General features: G+C 38.0%; 1 protein-coding gene across 4 annotated transcripts in view; it reads left to right on the forward strand.

Annotated features, from left to right (window-relative positions):
- The window catches only part of KAT6B (lysine acetyltransferase 6B), a 103,735-nt gene extending 85,584 nt beyond the window's left edge, over positions 1 to 18,151 (forward strand). For all 4 annotated transcript variants that reach the window (XM_060769129.2, XM_060769128.2, XM_060769130.2 and 1 more), the window contains exons 14-17: positions 1,489 to 1,648; positions 3,091 to 3,381; positions 7,592 to 7,892; positions 14,243 to 18,151. In XM_060769129.2, coding sequence (XP_060625112.2) covers positions 1,489 to 1,648; positions 3,091 to 3,381; positions 7,592 to 7,892; positions 14,243 to 16,707 — 3,217 coding nt within the window. In that variant the 3' untranslated portion in view covers positions 16,708 to 18,151. The remainder of the gene's footprint in view (positions 1 to 1,488; positions 1,649 to 3,090; positions 3,382 to 7,591; positions 7,893 to 14,242) is intronic.
- Positions 18,152 to 22,478: the final 4,327 nt, after the last annotated feature.

Genomic DNA, 22,478 nt, shown 5'->3' on the forward strand with positions numbered 1-22,478 from the left:
TTTTTAGAAACCCTTTCTTCAAATGGTTTTTTCTTGTGGAAAAAAATATAGTCATTTGCTCTGAACTTCTCATTATTTCCAAACTTAATTCTGTTTCCACATTTGAAGAGGCTATTCGCACCCCTACTTCACCCCCATCTTTTATGTAATTTGCAAGAAATAGCATACTTTAAATAATTCCTCCCTCGCTTGGTGCCTTCTACATATTTTGTCTTATAGCTCCCAAACAGCTCAACTAGTATGACTAAAAATTATTACAGGTTGAGTATGTCTTAGACCAGAAGTGTTTTGTATTTTGATTTTTTTGAATACTGCAAACATACCTAATGATATGTCTTGGAGACCCAAGTCTAAATATGAAATTAATTCATGTTTTATATGTACTGCAGACACATAGGCTATATAATTTTGTACTCAATAATGTGGTATATGAGACAAAAAAATGTTTATATGGAATCACCAGAAAGCAAAGGTGTCACTATCTCAGCCACCTAGGTGAATGATTTTGGAGTATTATGGATTTCAGAATGCAAATATTTTCAGGCCTTGTTGGATAGAGTCTATTTTAGGCCTTCATAACATGTGACTCTCCAGGTATTTGGGCCTCTATCCAACTTGTCCATTGGCCGGGAATTCTGGGAGCTGAAGTCCAAAACACCTGGAGGCCACACGTTGTGCAGGCCTGCTTTATTTCCTTGTGAAAGCTTCCTATGGAGAAATTGCTCTGCAAAGAATTGCTCAGTCCTGAACAATTCCTGTTAACATGATACAACAAATGCATGTATTTCCCAGTATATCTGGTTCCAAATGAGGAGCTTACCCTGATCCTGTCTGTTTGTTTTCCTAGAGGAAAAATGAATTACAAAGGCACATATCCTTGTTTCTTTCTTCCCCTCTGAAACATTTCCTTGATTTTCATTGCAGATATTTTAAAAGATCAGGTTATGAGTTGGTCAGTTCGTACACAGTGTCACTTTAATTTTAATTTTTCATAAGCATCATGGTGGCATGTACAAATGATTGTGGTACAGTGCAATACAGATGTCTGAGGCCTTCCAGATGTCTGAGGTCTCACTTCGCAGATGTCTCAGCCACATTGGCCAGGGATTCTAGGAGTTGTGTCCAAAACATCTGAAAGATCAACATGTGGAAAACACTTCCCTGATCTAAATGTTAATGTATATTGTTCTTAGCACAATTATGTTATGGTGCTTGATTCTTTGTCAGTCTCAGTGGCCTGCATACTGCAGCCTATATCAGGAAAAGGAACGACAGTTTGATGAAAATGGCTCTTAGCTGTTATTACTTACCTTGTTTACATTGTTGTGGCTATACGGTCCTAGATATACATCTCATAAATTTCCATCTTGGATCAAAACCAGCTGCAGCATGAAATGCCCTCTTACCTGTTTATATATATATATATATATATATATATATATATATATATATATATATCTCCTAATATCAGATGTGTTTAAATTTTAGATTTGTGGTAATTAAAAGGGAGAAACTGATTTCAAGTCACATGGAGAAACTGAAAACCAATCCACGCATCAATGAAGTAGATCCAGAAAGCTTGAGGTGGACCCCCCTTTTAGTTCCTAATGCAGCAGTTTCTGAGGAAGAAAGAGAAGCTGAAAAAGAGGTAATAGTAGACTCCATGACTGACAACTACATCCTAAGCCTTTATGAAAGTAGATGGCATAACATATTAAATATTGAATTGCCTTGTCTTCTTATGCAGCACAAAGGACATGGCATAACAAACTATTGATTTATTTATATAACTTCACTGATTTACACTGCAATGTACTGGTTTATGGTAACATAAGTAACAGGTTGATTCTTTTACAAAAGAGTTTAGGATATAAATTACATAGGCATGAGATATGCAGTAGCACTGAAGCAGGCAGGGAGTGGAATTGGAAATAAACCACTGGGAATTAATGTGAGCAAATAGTTACACCTCCATCGTTTTGGTCAATGAATTGGGGACAAGGTTGGTATTCAAGGTTTTAAATTATACTTGTTGTTTGAAGAAAGAGATTGGGGTGGCACCTTGTGACTTTCCAAGAAAGAGTCTAGACAGAAAGAGCTGCATGACAAATGGACAGTGTAGAGTTCAGACACTATAGAGCTAAGATAGAAACCAGTATTGTAGAGCACAAGGAGGATAAAGATTTGGGGCAGCATACAATGAATGGAAAGCTTGAATGCTATGAACAATGAATGGCAAATTATTTAGTCAGCAAACTTCTTGAAAAAAATAACAAAAGGACTGTGCTGTGACTGGGTTGGGTTGGGTTAGGTGAAAGGTATAGTCAGGTTTTAGCCAAGGGAGAAAGTGATGTGGTTTTTTTCCAGACAAGACATGATTGTCAGATTGAATAGTCAAAAACAATGACAATGTTCTCTGTCTTATTTCTCAGTGATCTTTAAATAATAGCTTTATATTATTGAAGAGGAAAGTTAAGTGGGTTGAGCTGCTGGGTTCTAGTAGTATCTGCTTGTTCAAAAGATTGCAGATAGTCTTTGTTTAAGTTGCACATACAAAGTTTTGAATAGTTTATTCTGTATTTTTACACACTGCCTCTAAATTGCTCTTAGGTACTCCCCTAAGATTGTATGGAGGTTGCATGCGTTTAGGCCACTCAGAGCCTTTATCTTTAGGAAGTTGTTCAAAGTGATGCCTGTTAGTAAAGTAGTACCAGAGCATCTAAAATAATTTTAACACAATATTGGAGATAAATACCCCCCTGAAAGGTAGTCTTCTTTGATGTCTTCTCCTTTTACTGCCATTGAGATGAAATGAATGACATGCTGTTGTTTAATACTATTCAGAGCTGACTTTTTGTAACGCAACAAGAGCAAAACCAGCATAAAGCGGGCCTAGATAATGTGTGTCCCTTCATATATTGCTATACTACAACTCTCATAATCCCTTCCCATTGACTGTGCTGGTAAGCGCTGAAGAGAATGTTATTCCAATAACAGTCAACCAACACATGTTCCCCACACTTTAATGAAAAAATAATGGTTGTCTCAGTAGTTTTGTTAACTTTCTGTTATACACTCTCTGCTCTTCAGGCTGAGCGATTAATGGAACAAGCAAGTTGCTGGGAAAAAGAAGAGCAAGAGCTGTTCTCCAAACGAGCGAACAGGCAATTGTCGGCAAAAGTGCAATCTAAAAACAAGTATTTGCGACCTACAGAGAATGTAGCAGCAGTAGCAGAGAAAGGGCAAGCCACAGATCCACCAAAAGAAAGCAGTGGAGATGAGGAGGAGGAGGAGGAGGAAGAGGAAGAGATTATGGATGGACATCATCAACATTCTTCTCCAAGGCTGGCAAAATTGCAGTTACTTGCTATGAAGAGAAAGGTAAATAGTTAAAAAATGGAAGTAGGTTATATGGTTATGGAATAAATGGTAAAAGACAATTGGTACAACTGCAAACAGAGTTTGTTGTGCAACTAATTTTTCCTAATTAATCTTAAATGACTTTTGTTACTTTATAATCATCGCTTTTAGCTTTCTAAAATCATGAGTCATATTAAAATATTAAAATATTGCCATCTACTGGCTGTAAGTGATATCAATTGAAATGTATTTGGAAAATGCCCATTTTTACTCAGATCTAATGCGCCATCTAATCTAATGTACACCTCAGTTTTTAAAACCATAAAACCAAAAAAATAAATAAATCTGGCAAACGTAATGAGCAGTGGCAAAAATGCATTCGTTGTAATTTAGAAAAAAAAGGTGCACATTACAGTGGCTGCATGTTTATAATGCATGCTTATAATTCATTTAAAAACAAAAGTGTTAGAACACAAAAGCTTTCAGCAATGGAAAAGAAAACCTTGGGGTGCATCTATATTGCAGAATGAATTCATTTTAACTTTAATAGTCGCACTCCTGAAGTTGTTTCCCCTATTGCTTTGGCTCAGCACTAAGATTACCATATTACATTAATCTAATGTGCACCCTGGAGCCCCTGGTGGTGCAGTGGGTTAAACCACTGAGCTGCTGAGCTTGCTGACCAAAAAGTTGGTGGTTCAAATCCGGGGAGCGGCATAAGCTCTTGTTATTAGCCCCAGCTTCTACCAACCTAGCAGTTTAAAAACATGCAAATGTGAGTAGATCAAGAGGTACCACTCCGGCGGGAAGGTAATGGCGCCCCATGCAGTTATGCCAGCCACATGACCTTGGAGGTGTCTATGGACAATGCCGGCTCTTCAGCTTAGAAATTGAGATGAGCACCACCCCTCAGAGTCAGACATGACTAGACTTAATGTCAAGGGGATACCGTTACCTTTCCTAAAGTGCACCCTAATTTTGGGAAGGTAATTTTGCAAAAAAAGTGAGCATTGGATTTGAGGAAGTACTGTTTGTTGTCCTGCAATTTAATAGAATATGAGTTTACAGAAATTACAGCAAATTTTCTTGAGAGAGTTAGTGTGGTCCAGTGGTTTGAACACTGGACGTAGGCCTCATCTACACTGACTATTTCATGCAGTTTCAAATCAGTATTGAAGAAAGTCGTTTCACTATGCAAATGATTACATAGGAAATCCTGGAACCCATTTGAGGTCGGGATGGTGATTTTATAAACCACAGAGCACTGATACACATTAAGGGCTTTTATTTGTGCACTTTTGGTGAAGTTTACTGTCTGGCAGCCTCAGTTTATTGTCTGGCTGCTTCAGCTTCAGTGTAGATGGGCCTATGACTGGAAACAAGGGCTCAAATCCCTGTTCAGTCAAAACCCTCTTGATAACCTTGTGCAAGTCACACTCGGTCTCAGAGGAAGGCAAAGGGAAACCCCCTCTGATCAAATCCTGTCAAGAAAATTCCATAAGAATTTTGCCTTAGGGCCTCTATAAGTCAGAAACAACTTAAAAACACATAACAGCAACAACACATTTTTGAAACTAGCATAAGGGCATTACTTTTGTGTCTTTCCCCAATCCTAAATTCACCTTGTCCATGAATCACTCTGTCTGGTCTTGGTCATGCTGGTTTTTTACTAGTCTTTTTTGAAATACGTTTGCACTTGATATTAATACAATATAAATAACCATGGCACAATCCCCAAACCCACAAGGAATACATTCTAAGATCCCCTGTGGATACCTGAAGCTGAAGATAATAGCAAACCTTATATTTTGACTATATTTGGACTGGGAACATACCATAGAATAGCACTGGTGAACCCAGAGAGGCCCACAAAAACCTTCAGCGGGCCATCCTTTTAGGTCCATGGGTAAATTAAACCATGGATATCGAATCCTTGGATAAGTGGAGGTCATAGTGTATTTTCTAGTTCTATACTCTCTATTGCTAACACAGTGTAGGATTCCTGTTTTGCTTAGAAATTTGCATATTTAGGGAAGACCATGCTTAATCCATATCACCCCCTATTTGAAAACACACTTTCAAAGACTGATTTATTGTTTAATGTAATGTTATTGCTGGTGACATTGTGTCCTTTAGTAACTGGAATATCTCAATTGGTATGCTATGAATACTCAAGCTGCAAAAAAGCAATTTCCTCTTTTATTTCCAATTTAAAGATTTCATTCTTGAGGAGTTAAAGGCTTCAATATTTTATTTCTGGTTCAGACCCAGTTCTTTATATTTTCATATCTGCTTTCTTATTATCAAAATATTTGGGGGAAAATTTAATTGACATGGGTTTTTGGGATTGTTTAATACATTTTACTTGATCACAACTGAACATATTTTAGATGCTCAGCCAGTTTTAAATTAGCTTGATAATGTTACTTTCATCAGAAAATGAAGTGTCTGTGTATGTGCTGGAGACTGCCAGTGTAGCTGTCAGTTTCCTTTGAAAGATTTTGCTCATCGCATATAAATAGAAGTGCAAATAAAAAAGTACTTCTTATTGTGGAGATGGATCAAGATTTTAAAAGCTGTCCCTGAACATTTGTATAGCAGCTTGTGTACAAGATTTGACTTTGGCACATATGGAGGGAAGCAGCAGAAATTCCTAGCGGGAGAAATGTTCAATAATTAAAAGTATATTTTCTTCCAAAGTTCAAATTGGAGATGGATCAGTATGCTATGCGAAATGTTCCCATACCTTTTACCCAAGACTGCTTAAAGTTGCTTGGGATCTTGACAGGTCACTTTGTAAACATATTTTTGTTCAAGGACACACAGCATATATTTCACCCACAGAGTCAAAGAATTTTTGATCTGGAAGGACCACAATTCATAGGGCCCTCCATCAATGTTAGCATGTTTGTTAGGCCGGTTCTCATCAAAGCATCTTCAACCTCTGCCATCAGAAAAAACAAACAGGGCTCGTCTTTTCAATGGATCTCCTGAACAGACCTCTAGACCTTAGGTGGACTCTTGATAATAGTGTGAGAACTTCTATACCAGATTATACCAGGTACTAAGTGCTCCCCTTTTCATTTACCTGTTAAGTTTATTCTGAAGTTGGTAGATTACATTGTAAAGTTCCTGCCACTTTACAACACTTTCATTTGGTTTTAACTATCTAGGTTCAATATCATATTTTAGAAGGGAGGTGTGACTGAGGATGTAGACATGGAATTAGGATGAGTCCAAGTTAGAGGATTGGAGAGAGTCTGGTCATTCTGTTTTCATGTTTAAAACAAGGGTTTGGAATTTTTTTCAAATGCATGCATTCAAGCAATTTTTCAATGAATTAAGGGTGTGTATATGTATATATTCTGATTGTATCACAAACTTTGGAAATTCATGGATTTTGAGAAATGGATTCCTATAGTATGAATTTAATGGATTTATATTTCAATGCAAACAAAAAGTATGTCTCACTTGTCTACAGAGTATAGAAACAATTCTCTCCAAACTGCAAACAAAAAAGACAATCTGTTCCCACTTCACATCTGGCCATTTTAAAATTTAAAATTAAAATGGCAAATTTAAAATTTGGAGCCCCCGGTGGTGCAGTGGGTTAAACCCCTGTGCTGGCAGGACTAAAGATCGACAGGTCGCAGGTTTGAATCCACGGAGAGCGCGGATGAGCTCCTTCTATCTGCTCCAGTTTCTCATGCGGGGTCCTCCCACAAGGATGATAAAACATCAAAACATCCCGGCGTCCCCTGGGCAACGTCCTTGCAGACAGCCAATTCTCTCACACCAGAAGCGACTTGCAGTTTCTCAAGTCGCTCCTGACACGATAAAAAACCCCCAAAAACCTGTCCATTTGCCTCCAAACTAGAAGAAAATATATAGAAAACGGGGAAACCACATGGTCATTGTCTGGCCTAGCTCCTTTTTGTTGGTCCCTTGACAGGATAATTGGCGATCAAGTGGCTTTAGCTAGTGTACATTTAAGAGACCTGCTTGGTAGTGGTCTTGATCCAGTCAAACTCTTTCAGTCTGAGCATCCCAAATGTCAGGAGTGGCACGGAAATCTACTGCCTTGAGCTTATTGAAGACAAGATGCAACAAATAGATAAATCAAAAGATGCATACTTGTAGGACTTTCTCAGTATATACATTTCCTTGATAGCTCATTCTTGAAGGTTTTAATTCTTTTGTCCAACTTTCATATTTTTGACATTACTTTTAGAGATCTTTCGTACTGAAAAAGAAAAGAGGCCGTAAACGCAGAAAGATTAATAGCAGTGTTACAACAGAGACCATTTCTGAAACCACCGAAGTTCTGAATGAGCCCTTTGATAATTTAGAAGAAGAGCGACCTATGCCACAGGGGGAATCCACTTTTGAGATAGATGGGGAAAGTGACGAAGTAAAGGCTGACATTCAAGAGGTTTTCCAGTCTCCCTCTGAGGAGAGGGAAGAAAATGAACAAGCAAGAGAGGAGCAAGGAAAAGACAATCACTCATACCAGAATGATACTGCATGCAGAGGTGAGTACAAAATGAATTCAGGCTGCAGTGCTCTTTTTGCAGAACTGGGATCGAGCTCTCCTGAATTTAGCAGGACCTTCATCTGGACGAATATTCTGGGATTAGATTACTTTTCATGAGATGGTTTTTCTTTCTAGTTTAGCCTATACATTTGAAAAAGCTTTTGGTAGTGATTACTTTTATTGTGTGTTTTGACATAATTGAAATGTTAGATAGTTTACTAATTTTGCTTTGTTAATACTTTTAATAGTCTGTCCAATCTTTTAAGCCTTCTGTTAAGTAATTTTTCAAATTTCATTTTAGTTGCTTGATCCTAGGTAGACTCTATCCTCTCTCTTTCTCGGCTTTCCTGTAGACTCTTTTCCCCACCTTCTCTGGACTCATTAGTTGGCAGGGAAAGAAAATGATATGTGAAAGTGATTGAATGCATCGTGCTGCAAAAATAGCACAGAAGGAGGCAGTTAAACACCAGCAACTTGCTCTGGTCAACCAAGATGACAGTTTGGCTGATGCTTATCAGTGATGTGAGTCACAATACTCATAGGAATTTTGTTGTAACAGTGGGCCATACATATCAGTAGAGGGGAACTAATTCTCAAAGCCCATAATTAATATCTTTTCACCTTTTTCTTGCAAAAAGAAAACAAGTGGTTCCCAATCCTTCAGAAAACTCACATGAGTTTTCCCCTGTCAAAATAATTAATTTCTGCCAATTCAAAAATTTTAATTATCTGATTTTTCTTTGTTGAAATTTCCATATTCTTCATTTTCTCACATCCAACAATCTTGCTTCAGTAATCAAGTGTTGTAGCACTCTCCCACATTTCCTCTGTTCATCCATGAGTCCCAGCAATAATGGTTATGTTTTTGATATGATTTTTCTCTAAAGTATCTTATAAATCAGACAATGTATCTATATCTGTTCCTTTTTTCTTTTTGCTTTGTCAAAATTTACCACATATGATATAATGTTCCCTTTGCTGCTTACGTTTCCAATTTATGTTATTAACATCTTTGTACATTTTACTCAATTTTTCTGTAGTTAAATAACAAAAATGCATCATTTTATTTTTTAAAAAAACTTCCTTCAGATCATAACACAGAGTGGTCTTAATACTATATCTAAATGTTATGCCCCTTTTACTATGCAGTCCTTAACTTGCTCCTTTTCCATTTCAATTTTTTAATAATGATTTCTACATCTTACCAATCAAATGTTCATCATCTGTGCATAGAATCATAGAGTTGGAAGAGACCACATGGGTCATCTAGTCCAACTTCCTGCCATACAGGAAAAACACAATTAAAGTATCCTCAGTAGAAGCCATCTAGCCTCTGTTTAAAAACTTCCAAGGAAGGAGCATAATGGTGATTCAAATTTCTATTTGTTCAAAGCAAAACCATATTGCTTTATCCATTTAAACCTCTCCAAAATCTGTCTATAGTATTACTATTGAAAATTACATCCCTCTAATATCAATTATTCATTTGATTTTATTCTGTACTGTTTCTTATCAAACAGTAAAAAGTCTTGGTATGCTAACCATTTCTCTTTTGCTTACTTATTAATTCTATAAAACGCTCTTTTGTAGAAATCCATATAGGTGTCTTACAACAAAATGGCAGGGGAAGAAATCAAGAATGAAATATAAAATCCTCCAAGATGCTAAGCAACTAGTAGGATTATCTTTACCCGATTTGAAATTGTATTTTTCCCTAAATTGTCTGGGTTGATTAAAGGATTGAATAATACATATAGCATTTTTAGGATAGTAAAAAAAAAAGATTAACGTAAGTACACAGTTTGCTTCAGTAAATGTTTTAAAATTAAACAAGTCTCAAGGGAACTAAAGTTGCTGAGCCAAATTTAGATTGTAAATATTACTGTTCTGTTATTAATTCAGAAATTAATAAGGTGTAGACCAGGGGTCCTCAAACTAAGGCCCAGGGGCCGGATACGGCCCTCCAATGTCATTTACCCGTCCCTCGCTCAGGGTCAATCTAAGTTGGAAACGACTTGAAAGCACACAACAACAATAATCCTATCTCATAAGCCAAAAGCAGGCCCACACTTCCCATTGAAATACTAATAAGTTTATATTTGTTAAAGTTGTTTTTCAGTTTAATTATTGTATTGTTTTATGTGTTTTTTGCACTACAAATAAGACATGTGCAGTGCGCATAGGAATTCATTCATGTGTTTTTCAAATTATAATCCGGACCTTCAACAGTTTGAGGGACTATGATCTGGTCCTCTGTTTAAAAAGTTTGTGGACCCCTGGTGTAGACCATAGGCAACACCAGAAAGAGGTGAATATATGATATCTCCTAGTGATTTCATGTAAATATTTAAAAGCATTGGGGATAGAATGGCACCTCATGGGATCAAGGATCAGGGATCAAGAAAACAGCTTGTCCTCCTTACTAGCCCCAGCAGCTTCTCCACACCAACAGTACTCATCGATTGAAACTGGCCCAGTGTAATCCCACTCCCAGAGTTGCTGGACATATTGCCACCTTACAAAACTTTTCTTCAGAACTTAAACTTTAGCCTCATTTTTTTCTGGGCCACTTTTCCCGTGAATTAAAATTCCTAGAAGACATACCCATAAGCAGCAAGCAGGAGAAAAGTTGGAACAGTTTTAACCAGTGCAATTCTCTTTGACCTGTTCCATTCTCAATTTCAAGAGGTTCTCTACTAGAGTCTGAGCATCTAAAGCACAGTGCAGCCTTTAAGATCACACATTGGAATATGTGTGGTTATTGTCAGTTGCCATAAAGTTAACTTCAGCTTATAACTTCCCTATGAATAAGAGTCCTCCAAGTTACCCTATCATCAGCAGTTCACAATTACTCACAATCATTTGAAATATTATTACATAGATGATCCTGACAATATTAGTCTATTAGGACACATGTTATATCTTTACATTTAAGAATCTTTTAAGGTTAGAAGTTAGAAAGCATTTCAGAGCTCTGATAAGAAGGAAAGAATAGAACAATCTCATAGATCATTTGAAACCAGATGGTGGTTTCAGACATTCTTTCTGATACAAATGCTCTCCATGGACAGATTATTGAGAAAATTGAAAAGAGATATTAACTAAAATACTTCCTTTCCATTTAACATGTTTTTCCAAAGTTTGTTATTTCAAGACAAACATTTTCTACCACCCATTAGTCACAGAAAACAAGTTAAACATCCCTTATCCACAATTGAAAGTACTCTAAAATCTGAAATTGTCCATATGGGTAGCTGAGATACTGACTCCTTTTTTCCTGTGGTTCAGTGCACACAAACTTGGTTTCATGCACAAAATTATTAAACATATTAACATATTGTATAACATCACCTTCAGGCTATGTGAACAAGATGTATGTGAAATATAAATGAATTCTGTGATTAAACTTGTGGCCCATCTCCAAGATATTGTAGGGTTTCCCAATCTCCAGGTCTCAAGTCATTTGAATAAGGGATATTCAAAATGTACTATCAAAAGAAATATTTTTGTGTTTGATTCTAATATTTATGCTAGTAGAGTTCCCCATATCGGGCAGCCTTTTGCTTAGGAGTCATTGGCAGAGGTTATCTCAGAGACAATGGCAGTGGCACCATAGCTGACATTGGATGTTAGTGCAAATTTGTATTATTTTCCTTGTGGTACCAGTTCAGTGAAACAACTTGTCCCAAAGAGGAATTGGGACATAGTCTGATGAATTAACTCAAAGGTGTTGCAGGGAGGAGCTTTATCCTTCCCTGACTATGTTCTGGTTCGAGGAGGAGACAGGGTTAGTTCAGTGTTCAGTCTTTGCTATTTTTCCATTACAACTGATATGTGGCAATCGAAACTACTACTACTACTACTACTACTACTACTTACTACTACTATTACTACTACTACTACTATTTTGAGGGACTAAACAGGGTCTTACAAAGGGCTGTTTTCCCATTACAACTAATGTGTGGCAGTGGAAGCTTATTATTATTATTATTATTATTATTATTGCATAATAATAATAATAATAATAATAATAATAATAATAATAATTGCACAGTATTTCATGCACTGAGTATTACTGACAGTTGGGATGGTCTTCTTTCTGCCCAGAGGTATTCTTTTAGAGCATTACATATGTGAAATATTATGAGTCTGAAATAGAAATGAATTTGCAAGAAATATCTGTGAGTTAAAGGAGGCAAGATTGTTGGATAACATGTTTTTCACATGTATTTCTCACCTCATCCTAACCCAAGAACATGCTTTATAATTCAGTTGTATGTTGCAAAAATACTTTGAATAGTGTTGGTATTTTATCTTCTGTGTAGCAGTTTGTATTTAGTTTTTAGAAAGTGCAAAAGGGTAAGCAGCATAAAATGCTGTGATTTAAAGGCTTGTGTAGCATATTGCTAACAGATGTTAACAACAGTTGCTAATATTTTTGAAAGTGGTGGATTGTTTCCTTCTTAGCACATTTAACTGTTGTGAGTATTAAATATCAAGGTGCTCGTTATTTTTGCAATTTGGCAATGTTCAGACTTGACCCAGGTCTTTAGGAAAATCATGAACTAAGAAAATTTCCCATAAGCTGGTTTGCCAGATGTATGTATATGAATTAACACCAGTAGTAAACAAGTTTTATACAGGCCCAAACTTAGAACTTTGGAATACAAGATCTTTCAATACCTATTTTGCTGAAGAAGGAAACTTCTCTTTTGGTCAAAGTGGAGTTTAACTCTGAACTGCCAAATATTAATTCTGATTAAATACCTCAAAGCAAAAGCCTGATTGCCAAACATGATGGCAGTTTACCTCTGGATGCAGTACTTCAGGGGCTGCTTATGATATCCCATGTAGTACATATGAATGCTAAGACAGTTGTTGCCAACAAATCAAGACCATATAAGCTTAACCCATCCACCCTATTACAGAGAGTAGAATGAGATATATAAAATTTCAAATTATATATCAGGTCTGATTATTGCTCAATACACAAAAGCTTTTACATTGACTAGTCTTAGTGTTTTGCCTTCTACGCAGCTGGAATAAATAAAGATTTTGTAAAATCCCCGTGCAAGAGGTGCTGTGGAAACTATCACCCATGTATTATTTCACTTTTCTTATTATCTTGGTTTACCTCAATATTTTGATATTATTGTCCCAATTCTTCAGAAAATCTGACACATTCTATGTGGATTATCTTTTTTCAAACCCGAATTGTTCATCATGCATGAAGTGGCACGATTTTTTGTCACTAGCTATTCCTTTCAGGAGAGTGATTAAGAATAGTAATTAGTTTCTGGATATGGAATGTTTAGATTGGACTTGACTTTGAAAAAGAGACACAGTATAGCTGTGAATGCAGGAAAATATTTGCAAATTGTTGAGCAGTGATCGTTTATTTTCATGTGGTGGGTTGAAATGCTCCAGATTGCAATGCTCGGAAGCCATTCCAGAAAGCATACTCAATTAATATAAAGCCTAATATAAAATGTATTCCTTCATAGATTTTTTTCAAGAAAATGTGTTTTGAAATATCAACAAAAGCTAGTATCATTGTTTGTTAATGATAAAAGGTGACTGTTTCCTTGTAATAATTAGAAAGAAAGGAAAATAGCCCTAACTATTGGTCCCAGTAAAAACTTCATTGTAATTCATGCACAATCGTCTTCAAATTAGTGGATTTTTTAGTTTTAGTGTAGTCATTGTATATGCATGTGTTATGTTTCCTGCCACCTTGTGTCCAGAATGGCAAATTGTATGGTTTGAGTTATCAATTGAAAAAAGAAAAAAAGAAAAAAAGTAATTAGTTGAGATAGTAATATATTAGCCTTTTTCTTTTAAATATTACAGCAGGTGTTGTGTTGAATTGTTTTTTAAGCTAAGAATTGCTAAAACAAGAACTGTCTCTTATTGCATACTATTTTATATAGAATTGTCTCCTTTTGCATGATATTTTATATAGTGCTAGTTTTTTATTATAACAAAATTGAACGTGCATTTCTAGAAGGGATGAGGAAATTACATGCTTTCAATGAGCTGGTGATAGTGCACTTCTACGTGTTGACTAGAACGTAAAGGGCCAGATTGGAAGAAAATGTTTTTAGTTATACTGGTGTTTTGATTCAGTGAAAGAAAAATATGCTTCTGTTTAGTGACTATTTATGGTCTGCTTTTTGTGTTAAAACATTAAAATTGTCATGTGCACATTTTGTTGTCATAAAGATTATTATAAAGAGAGGGTCTAAAGTAGCATATTTTTGACTATTTTTATACACCAGCTTAAACTGAGCTGTAAACAATGAGTTTGACTAACTTTTCCCCTTGTCTTGTCTTCTCCATATCCCACAGCAAAAGCAGAAGACAACTCGGCCATCCTGGAAGATGTTAGTAAAGACAATCCTGAGCCAGTGGTGTGTAAACAAGGGTGGCCTAAAGGAATGAAGCACTGCCCATCCAAATGGAGACAAAGCAAAGAGAGAAAAATTGGTTTTAAGCTTAATTTGTATACTCCGCCTGAAACTCCTATGGAACCTGACTATCAGGTGATGGGAGAGGAATCAAAAGAACCGACTGAAAGCAACTCATCCCAAGATTCTTCAGTTACAGAGGAAGTTAAACACTCTGAAACCATTTTGCCATGTGAAGATGAAGTGGGAGACTCAGCATCTGAGTATTTGGAATTAAGCAGAACAGAAAAAACAGAGAATGATTTAGCAGAAGTCGAGGAAAATAATACAGTAGAAGAAGTGGAAAGTGTGAATAATCAGAGTAAAAACCAACAAGAGGCAACTGAAGAGGAAGAGGAGTCTGAGCCGTTAGATCATGAGGAAGAGGAAGGGGGGGAGGAGGAGGAAAAATCTCGTAATGAGGATCATGATGCTGATGATGAGGACGAGAGCCACGTTTGTTCAGCAGAAATGGAGGCTCAGGAGGTAGCACCAGAAGAACCACTCAAAGAAGTACTTGAGAACCAGGAGTCTTTTTTAGGTGAAAATGAACAGAGTGTCAAATCAAGTCAGGAAGCTGCAATAGACTGCTCTGTTGATCTCGCAAATGAGTGCAACACTGACCAGAAAGAGCTTCCTGCTGTTCTGGAATCTGCACCTGAGCTGCATAATGAAAAAATAGAAGATCAAAATCAAATTGAAAATGCAGAACTAAATTTGGCATTCAAGAACACTAATACAGAAACCCCAGAAATAGATTCTGAAACAGCCCAAGCAGTAAAATCTCTAACCCAAGAAACAGTGGAACCTGAAGATGCATTTCAGGATTCTGCAGAGACTCAGGAGGCATGTCAAAGCCTGCAGACCTATACCAACACTAATGAAAGTCCACCGATAAGCACCTTGGATGACTGTCAGCAGTCTGATCACAGTAGTCCTGTCTCATCTGTCCAGTCCCATCCCAGCCAGTCAGTTCGGTCTGCTAATAGTCCAAATGTGCCTCCATTAGAAAACAGCTATACTCAAATCAGCCCCGATCAAAGTGCCATCTCTGTCCCATCTCTGCAGAATATGGAAACCAGTCCCATGATGGATGTTCCATCTGTTTCTGACCATTCTCAGCAGGTTGTTGATAGTGGGTTTAGTGATCTGGGTAGTATTGAGAGTACAACTGAGAACTATGAGAATCCAAGCAGCTATGATTCCACCATGGGCAATAGCATCTGTACAAACAATTCCTCACAAAACAGCTGCTCATATAGCAATCTTACATCCACTAGCATGACACAGAGCAGTTGTGCTGTGACCCAGCAGATGTCGAACATGAATGGAAGCTGCAGCATGATGCAGAACACAAGTATTAACTCTCCCCCTCCTTGTAATGTGAAATCCCCTCAAGGTTGTGTGATTGAAAGGCCCCCAAGCAGCAACCAGCAGCTTCCTCAGTGCAGCATGGCTGCTAACTTTAGCCCACCGATGCAGTTAAATGAAATTGCAGAGACTGGCAATGCCAACATTGGCTTGTATGAAAGAATGGGCCAAGGTGAATTTGCAGCGGGGCATTATCCACAGCCATCTGCTACCTTCAGCCTTGCCAAACTGCAACAGTTAACCAACACACTTATGGACCATTCGTTGCCTTACAGTCATTCAGCTGCTGTTACTTCCTATGCAAATAGTGCCTCTTTGTCTGCTCCTCTAAGTAGCACAGGACTTGTTCAGCTGTCTCAGTCTCCTCATCCGGTCTCAGTAGGGGGTCAAGTCCAGACTACAATGACTCCACCTCCTAACCTTACTCCTCCTCCCATGAATTTGCCACCTCCCCTTCTGCAGCGTAACATGGCCACATCCAATATTGGCCTCTCCCATGCCCAAAGACTGCAAACTCAGATGCCTGGGAAAGGCCATGTTTCAAGTAGAACTAAGTCAGCACCCCTACCATCAGCTTCAACGGCCCACCAGCCACAGATCTATGGGCGCGCCTCACAGACTGTGGCCATGCAAGGGCCAGCACGCGCCTTAACCATGCAGCGTGGCATGAACATGAGTGTGAACTTGATGCCTGCTCCAGCTTACAATGTCAATTCTGTGAACATGAATATGAATACCCTGAATGCTATGAATGGGTATAGCATGTCCCAACCTATAATGAATGGAGGCTACCATGCAAATCATGGATACATGAATCAAACGGCCCAGTACCCTATGCAGATGCAAATGGGGATGATGGGAAGTCAGCCATATGCACAACAGCCAATGCAGACTACCCCCCATAGCAACATGATGTATACTCCTCCAGCACATCATGGCTATATAAATACTGGCATGTCCAAACAGTCTCTGAATAGTACTTATATGCGCAGGTAGGATTGTGGGTCGGGGGGTGGGTGGGGAAGTGGAGACAGATGTCACACCAAATTGTGGCATGCTAGGATTTGACCTGCACAAATATATGTCCTTTCGGAGAGTTTGATTTCAAAACCAGCAATTGGTGTAAAATGCAAAAACGTTTGTTGACACCACTTTTAAATGTATGCAGCAGAAAGCCTTATATAAATGTGTTCTCATTTATTTTTGTTTGTTTTGTAATTTTGTTTTGTTTGCAATCTTTTTTATATAATTGAAGTTCTGTGATGACTAAGAAAGAGCTTCTTCATTGTACTGCAAACATGCAAAACAAGCTGATGGTTCACAGCCATTTTTATGTGCCTGCTCCCATTTGAAACGTGGGTCATAGTTTTTGGAGTATATCTGATGTTGTGCTGGACTGTGAGCTTTCTTCCTGTTCTGTCCTACCCTTCCTCCTCCACCATGTAAATGCCTTTTTGCATTGCATTCATGAACGATTTCGTTTCTCAAACTGACACTTTTGCATGCCGCTAATGTCTTTGTTAGTGACAGTGCATTTTGTAGTACTGTACAAGTGTTGTGCTTAACAGTAAGCCATTCTCTTAATTTGTATTTTTTTATTTTGCCTTGATTAGGTTGATCCAATTTTGGGTGAGGGTGGGGTAAAAAAATATTTTTGTTAATTAGATTTTTAAAAATCTGTTTTTTTTTTTTAAGAAGCTGTGAAATTTATTCCAGTTTTTATTATTTCAACTTTCTGAGTGCAATCCACTGGGAAATTCCCCCTGTGTACTACTGTGCTCTTGCACAAATCTGAGTGCTTTCCATTGAGCTGGCACAGAAGAGTCTCCTGATGGATTACACCCTGAACATTTGGTGTAACCGTGGTGGTAACATAACTTACTCTCTCTTCTGATTGTAGATTTCCCCCCAGAAAAGAAAGAAAAGGCAGCTTATTGTTCTTTTTTGTAACACAAACATATATTGATTGATTGAAGCATATCAGTGTTTAACGAGATTTGGAACATTTTCATATATATCCAGATACTTGGCAGAATTTTAAACAAAAGTAAATTTGGTGTAAAGTTGCTATTTTATGGAAATGCCTCTAACTTTACATTTTCATTCCATCAGTAGATTTTTCTATCTTTATAAAATATCGGAGTTATTTTTTAAGGAAAGTAAATAGGGCAGTAGCTTGTGAATAGCTCAAATGACACTTAAAGGGCGCATGTAAAAAGCAGAAGGTATTTGTGTCTGTTTATATGGCTTCTTTTTTTTGTAGCCTTTGTACCTGTACAGAGTGACTGTAAAAGCCAAGAGGTGGCTTGATTCATGTATAAAAATACACCCAGTGACTCTCTCTCTCTCTTGTATTTATGTTACCTTTTTAGTCAGTCACTTAAAACAAAAACAAGCTGTACATTTTAACATGAAAATAAATTATGATGAGCCATTTTTAGCCTCTTGTCTCTTGTCATAATCTGATTGTGATTAAAGTATATGAACCATATTGATTTTATTGATCACTAGCTGTGGCCCACATGGGGGTTCTGTGTGGGAGGTTTGGCCCATTTCTATCATTGGTGGGGTTCAGAATGCTCTGTGATTGTAGATGAACTATAAATCCCAGCAACTACAACTCCCAAATGTCAAGATTCTATTTTCCCCAAACTCCACCAGTGTTCACATTTGAGCATATTGAGTATTTGTGTAGAGTTTGGTCCAGTTCCATCATTGTTTGAGTCCACAGTGATCTCTGGATGTAGGTGAACTACAACTCCAAAACCAAAGGACACTGCCCAGCAAACCCTTCCAGTATTTTCTGTTGGTCATGGGAGAACTGTGTGCAAGTTTAGTTCAATTCCATCATTGGTGGGGTTCAGAATGCTCTTTGATTATAGGTGAACTATAAATCCCAGCAATTACAACTCCCAAATGACAAAATCAATTTTTTGAGTGAAGGACATACATTGGGTTGTTAGGTGTTTTGTGTCCAAATTTGGTGTCAATTTGTCCAGTGGTTTTTGAGTTCTGTTAATCCCACAAACGAACATTACATTTTTATTTATATAGATGTCAGAAACAAATTGAGAATACAGTTATAATGTATAGAAAAACCACAAAGTCAAAAACTTGGCATTATACTAAATGTCCTTTGACCAGAAGCTGGCCATTTCGAGTGCTTCTGGTGTCACTGCAAGAAGGTCCTCCATTATCCATGTGGCTGGGCTCAGAGTGCATTGTAAGTGGCCTGTGGTTTGTAAGTGGCCTGTGGTTTGCTCTTCTCTGCACTCCACGTCGTGGACTCCACTTTGTAGCCTCATTTCTTAAGATTGACTGCATCTTGTGGTGCCAGAGCACAGTCTGTTCAGCGCCTTCCAAGTCTCCCAGTCTTCTGTGTGCCCAAGGGGGAATTTCTCATTTGGTATCAGCTACTGATTGAGATTCCTGGTTTTAACCTGCCCCTTTTGGACTCCTGCTTGCTGAGGTGTCCCTGCAAGTATCTCTAGATCTCAGTAAAGGATAAGAGAAGTCTCCCCACAGGATAATAACACATCCATGCATCCCCTGGGCAACGTCTTTGTAGACAGCTGACTCTCTCACACCAGAAGCAACCTGCAGCATGCAACCACATTGATATTTCCTTTGGATTGAAGATGGACTTCATCAATGCATTTAAGTCAACAAGTATCTTTGAGGAAGCACATTTATCACGTGTAACATTACCTTTGATACCTAATGCAATATATTGTAAGGAAAATCAAACTTTACTTTTTTAAAAAATTAACTAGCATACTTGATCACTCAGCATCTATACAGATTTTGATTTCTGCACTACCATACCCAATTTAGGTTTATCCCATCATGCACAGCAAACATCTAGCTCTGAGCAGTGTAATGCCTCAATTGTTATGGATTGAATTCAGTTAATAAAATTAATGAAATACAACTTGAAAAATTTCGAAGATCTGATTGCCAGGTAACATGATCATCATCATAGGTAATCACCTTGTCTTCCAAGAGTAGAGTCTCAGTGGTGACTGTAGAGACGTATTCTGGATTGACATGTGCAATAAAGACTATTGATGGATAGGACGACAGGTCTGGCCCGGGCAAGGCCATGCGGGGACAAGGGCACACACACACACAAGACACCAGGCAGGACAGCGAAATGCCACCACTGTATATTAAATATGTCTTTGCTGACATCAATTAATTATTAAGGTTTCTTCTGCTGCCATAATTTATTGATTCATAGGCCACCACCTTCAATAAAAAGCCACACAAACCCTTCAGATGAAATAAAACAAGAATATTCTGTTTATTTTGTTCTTGAACAGTAAAGATGCCTAATGGTTTCAATAAACCGACAGGCTTTACTTGTACAGAGAACGGTTCTTTAACTTGAGCTTCTTAAAAGCAATGTTCCACACACAAGAATGCAAACAGGTTATTTTTGAACCTTTTCAATCCCCTTTCCACACCAGCACTCTTAACACTATAGAGGCCTACTATATTCCTTTTTCACCCTGAAGGCTTCAGCTATTTTCCTCAAAGAGGTATCTTTCTAACAAACAGTTCCCAAAACTCTTCCTTCCTTTCCTTTCACAACTCCTAACTACTTCAAATACCAAACTCCCAACAACTAAACTATGGTTTCCTTAGCTCCTTCCTTTCCCTCTGGCTTCCTTCAATTTCATTAGCCACTCAGAGTGCACTTTCAGCTTTGAAGCTGCCTGATCTCTCCACCCCCCTGCTCTCCTTAGCTTTTCCAAGCTAGGCCTATTTACTGCCTGTACACCAACCCTGTAAGGTAGACCAATCCACTACAACATGGTCTTTCACAGTGAGAACCTAAATTTCCAGATGGAAGACGGTCACAACAAGGCTTTGCTTAATGCACTTCCCTCTTGACACATTTCTCCCTATTTGTGTCTCTTCAAAATCCATAGCACTGTTGGTAACAGCTGACCTCCAGTTAGAATGCTTGAAGGCCAGGGCTTCCCAGTTCTTGGTGTTAATACTACATTTTTAAGGTTAGCTTTAAGCCCATCTTGAATCTCTTGCTGTCTGCTGATGTCCTGTTTTCCGTTCATGAGCTGAGAATAAAGTTGCTGCTTTGGGAGATGATGAGTGGGCATTCGGACAAAATATCCATCCTAGTGAAGTAGAAGGGGGAAAATCATCGCTTCGATGAAGGTGGTCTTTGCTTCTTCCAGAATACTGATCTCTGTCCACTTGTCTTCCCAAGAGATTTGCAGGATTGTTCAAAGGCAGCGCTAATGGAATATTTCCAGAATTTGAGAGTGACGTTTGTAGACGGTTCATGTTTCACAGGTATACAACAGAGTTGGAAGGACAATAGCTTTATAAACAAACATCTTCGTATCCCTATGAATGTCCCAATCCTCAAACACTCTCTGCTTTTTACTTAATTATTATTGCCTTTGGCAAATTGAGTCAAGGAGGCAGAGAGCGTCCTAATAAATAAATACTATGCAGATAACATGAAAGTTCATGCTGACTGTTCAATTTTCTATTTTCAAGTTTGCCTTCCCTCTTTTGTATTCAAAACAAATGTGCTGACATTCATTATCTCTGCCTCTTGGCAAAAAATTGTAGCAATGTATGTTGCACAAGTTAACTTTAAATTTATTTATTTGTTTATTTATTTACTTCATTTGTATCCCACCTTTCATAGAATCATAGAATCAAAGAGTTGGAAGAGACCTCATGGGCCATCCAGTCCAACCCCCTGCCAAGAAGCAGGAATATTGCATTCAAATCACCCCTGACAGATGGTCATCCGGCTTCTGTTTGAAGGCTTCCTAAGAAGGAGCCTCCACCACACTCCGGGGCAGAGAGTTCCATTGCTGAACGGCTCTCACAGTCAGGAAATTCTTCCTCATGTTCAGATGTAATCTCCTTTCTTGTAGTTTGAAGCCATTTCGAAGCAGTGGGTTCAAATTGCAGGAAAGAAGATTCCACCTGAACATTTGGAAGATCTTCCCAATTATAAGAGCTGTTCAGTGGAACTCTCTGCCTTGGAGTCTGGTGGAAACTTCTTTGGAAGCTTTTTAACAGAGCCTGGATGGCCATCTGTTGTGGGTGCTTTATTTGTGCATTTCCTGCGTGGCAGGGGTTTGGACTGGATGGCCCATGTGGTCACTTCCAACGCCATGCTTCTATACTTTAATTTGTATTCACAAGTCCCAATTTTAGGAGTAGCCATAAAGTATCTTAATTGTCCGGGTGGAAAGAAAAGGCGCATTGTCGGACATATATTAATGGTTCATAAACATTCTGCTGAAGTTTTTCTTTTTCTTTTCCTGAGGACTCACACCAGCCTTTTATGACAAGCTGTATTGGCCACCAGAGGTTCAAAAAAGATGGCTTGGTTCCAATAAAAATGCTGAGGGAAGATGAAACTCGGAGATTATGAGGAAGGATTTGGGTCCTGTTAATAGACAAAAGGCATGGGCAGGAAACACATGTGTAACTGATGTTGATGCTCAGACCAATGATGTTATACTTGGCAAAGCTGTTTGTAATGATTCAACATCTGTAAATTGTCATACTTAAATGCTAGTCTGTGGAAGAAATATTTCAATAAGGGGATCAAAAAAGTGAGTTATATTTAATTCTTGCTTTTTATGTTCTATGTCTCCATGCCACATCTAGTTTAAGAGTGTGCCTTGTTTCTGGCGCTATACCATTTCCAAGTGTTACTACAGAAGGTCAGTAGAGACAAAAAGGGGTGTTTGGCAGAGGAGCTTCACAGGGAG

The sequence above is a fragment of the Anolis sagrei genome, chromosome 3 (genome assembly GCF_037176765.1).
Source record: "Anolis sagrei isolate rAnoSag1 chromosome 3, rAnoSag1.mat, whole genome shotgun sequence".
Classification (NCBI taxonomy): domain Eukaryota; kingdom Metazoa; phylum Chordata; class Lepidosauria; order Squamata; family Dactyloidae; genus Anolis; species Anolis sagrei.